This window comes from Dendrobium catenatum, unplaced genomic scaffold (genome assembly GCF_001605985.2).
Source record: "Dendrobium catenatum unplaced genomic scaffold, ASM160598v2 fragScaff_scaffold_418, whole genome shotgun sequence".
Classification (NCBI taxonomy): domain Eukaryota; kingdom Viridiplantae; phylum Streptophyta; class Magnoliopsida; order Asparagales; family Orchidaceae; genus Dendrobium; species Dendrobium catenatum.
The window spans coordinates 133,326-135,454 of record NW_021318880.1 but is presented as its reverse complement, the minus strand read 5'-3'; the positions used below and the strand labels follow the sequence as shown (position 1 = coordinate 135,454).

Sequence of the window (2,129 nt, the reverse complement as noted above, 5' to 3'; positions counted from 1 at the left end):
CTCCTTAAAATATCTAGTGTAGCCATTGGAGGAAACAACATTCGAGAGGAGAGATGACGATGGAGTCGTCATCTCCCAAACGAAAAGCAACCGAAAAACCACAAATTAAAGCCACCAGAGAAAAAACAACAAAGCCAAAGGAAAAAAATGCAGCGAAAAATCAAACAAAAACACCATAAATCCAAGGAAGAAGAGCGAGAGAAACGGAAACCTTAAATCGCCTCAGAGTCGCCAGACGGGAGCACACATTATCTTTCTCGACAAAACTTTAAGATAGCATAATTTATATGGTTAGAAAAATGATTTGAAAAAAATTAGGTTAGCTTAAAAGTTACCTAAATTTTGACTAAATCTTCCAAACAAATGACCACTACGGCTACAAATATAGTGCAAATTATTGTGTCTGGTGTCCGTATTAGTCCGGACACCAATAAAAACGCGCCACGTCACTCAAAAATACCTGGGCCCAGTGCATCCGGGTGAGGTGGCGTGTCCGGATTGGATGTCCGCATGTCAGTTGACCGGACTCATTAATTTGCCAAATATAGATGCAAGCAAATCTAAAAGTTGGCTTCATTTTTTATTTCAAAATTAATTCTGAAAATTAAAAATCTCTTAGAGAGTAGCGGATCAAAGCCAAGCTACGGAAGAAGGGTTTTTTCTGGGGAGCTCTGCTAGGGTTTCCTTGGCGCCTCCTTCTTTTCCCGCGCTTCCTTCGCCGCTCGCTGGGGAGGGCTTCTCCCTCCCCAACCTCCCTTGCATGGCTTCGGCCTCCTACACCTCTGAATTTCCTCCCCTTCCTGGGTCAGGAGGAACTGTTTTCTCTGCTCCTCCTGGACTTAACTTCCTCAACAACCTTACCAACAAAGATCCTATTGCCTCGGAGTTTTCTCTCTCTTTTGTTCCTCCAGCACCAAAGGTTCCCTTTTCTGCTGGTGAGCTTCAGCTTGGGACGTCCGACTGGAGTCTTTCGCTTGTCGGTTACTCTGTTGGTCCGAGGCCAACTTACTTGAGTTTGCAGAATGTGGTTCAGAAAGCTTGGAATCCCAAAGGTGCGATCGACTTGCTCTCTTTGAATGATGGATTTTTTCTTTTCAAATTCTCGGCGAAGGAAGATTATGACGCTGCCTGGACTGGCGGACCTTGGTTTTTTTTTCGGGAGACCCTTTATTTTACAACAATGGAATCCTAAGTTCATTCCCAAGCGCGATGAGTTCACCTCCATCCCTATCTGGGTAAAGATTGTTGACCTTCCGCTGGCTGTTTGGAACCCTCCGGGCATCTCCAAAATCGCTAGTTTTATCGGCCATCCTTTAGCAGTCGACGCTTTAACTGCTCGAAAAACCCGTCTAACCTTTGCTAGGGTCTGCATCTTGGTGACAAGCAAATCTACTTTTCCCGATGAAATTCCTATCTCTTTAGATGGTGATGATGTCAACCTTAAAGTCATCTATGACTGGAAACCCACTCCTTGCTCTGGCTGCGGCTCTCTCGTCCACCCTCCCAATCTTTGCCCCAAAAATCCTCAACCGAAAACGGTGATTCCCTTTCAACCCAGAGCCAGAAGCAAAAGCAGACCCAGAGGTAGACCTCCTCTCCCCCCCTCCCCTTCTCCTGCTATCCTTTCTTACCCTCCATCTACCACTGCCAATCTTCCACCTACTGCCGCCGATCCTCCTCCAATAGTCGCTCCCAGCCATGAGGAGGAAAAGTCTAAAACCAACTCCCCTGTCTCTGTCCCAATTCCTAATTTAAACCTTCCCTCCTCTGTTGTCCCCGAAGATCCTTCTTCCTCTTTTACTAAGACTCTACCTTCCCCCTCGATCACTAATGATCCAGGTGAGGAGGAATTCATTACTGTCCCGTCCTCTCCAAAAAATAATCGCAAAACCACTCCTCCTCCGTGGATCAAACCCACTGGAAATCTCTCTACCTCACCAAACAAATTTGACCCGCTCCTCTTAGAAGATTCTACTGAGCAATCCGGAGAATCAGAACACTCCTCTAGCAACATCATTCCTCTTTCTGATGAACCTCCTGATCCCAAACAACACAGCCAAAAACAGCCTGCTAAAAATCCCAAGACCAAAAGCGCTAAGAAGGCGCAAAAATCCACTAAGTCTAAATGA

General features: G+C 45.8%; 1 protein-coding gene across 1 annotated transcript; it reads left to right on the top strand.

The window, feature by feature from the left end:
* Positions 1 to 1,118: 1,118 nt before the first annotated feature.
* LOC114579488 (proline-rich receptor-like protein kinase PERK2) lies at positions 1,119 to 2,129 on the top strand. Its single transcript, XM_028694236.1, has one exon. The coding sequence runs from the start codon at positions 1,119 to 1,121 to the stop codon at positions 2,127 to 2,129; it is 1,011 nt and encodes a 336-aa protein (XP_028550069.1).

Excerpts from the sequence above, each read along its gene's own strand:
- LOC114579488 (XM_028694236.1), top strand. The coding sequence starts at position 1,119 with ATGACGCTGCCTGGACTGGCGGACCTTGGTTTTTTTTTCGGGAGACCC.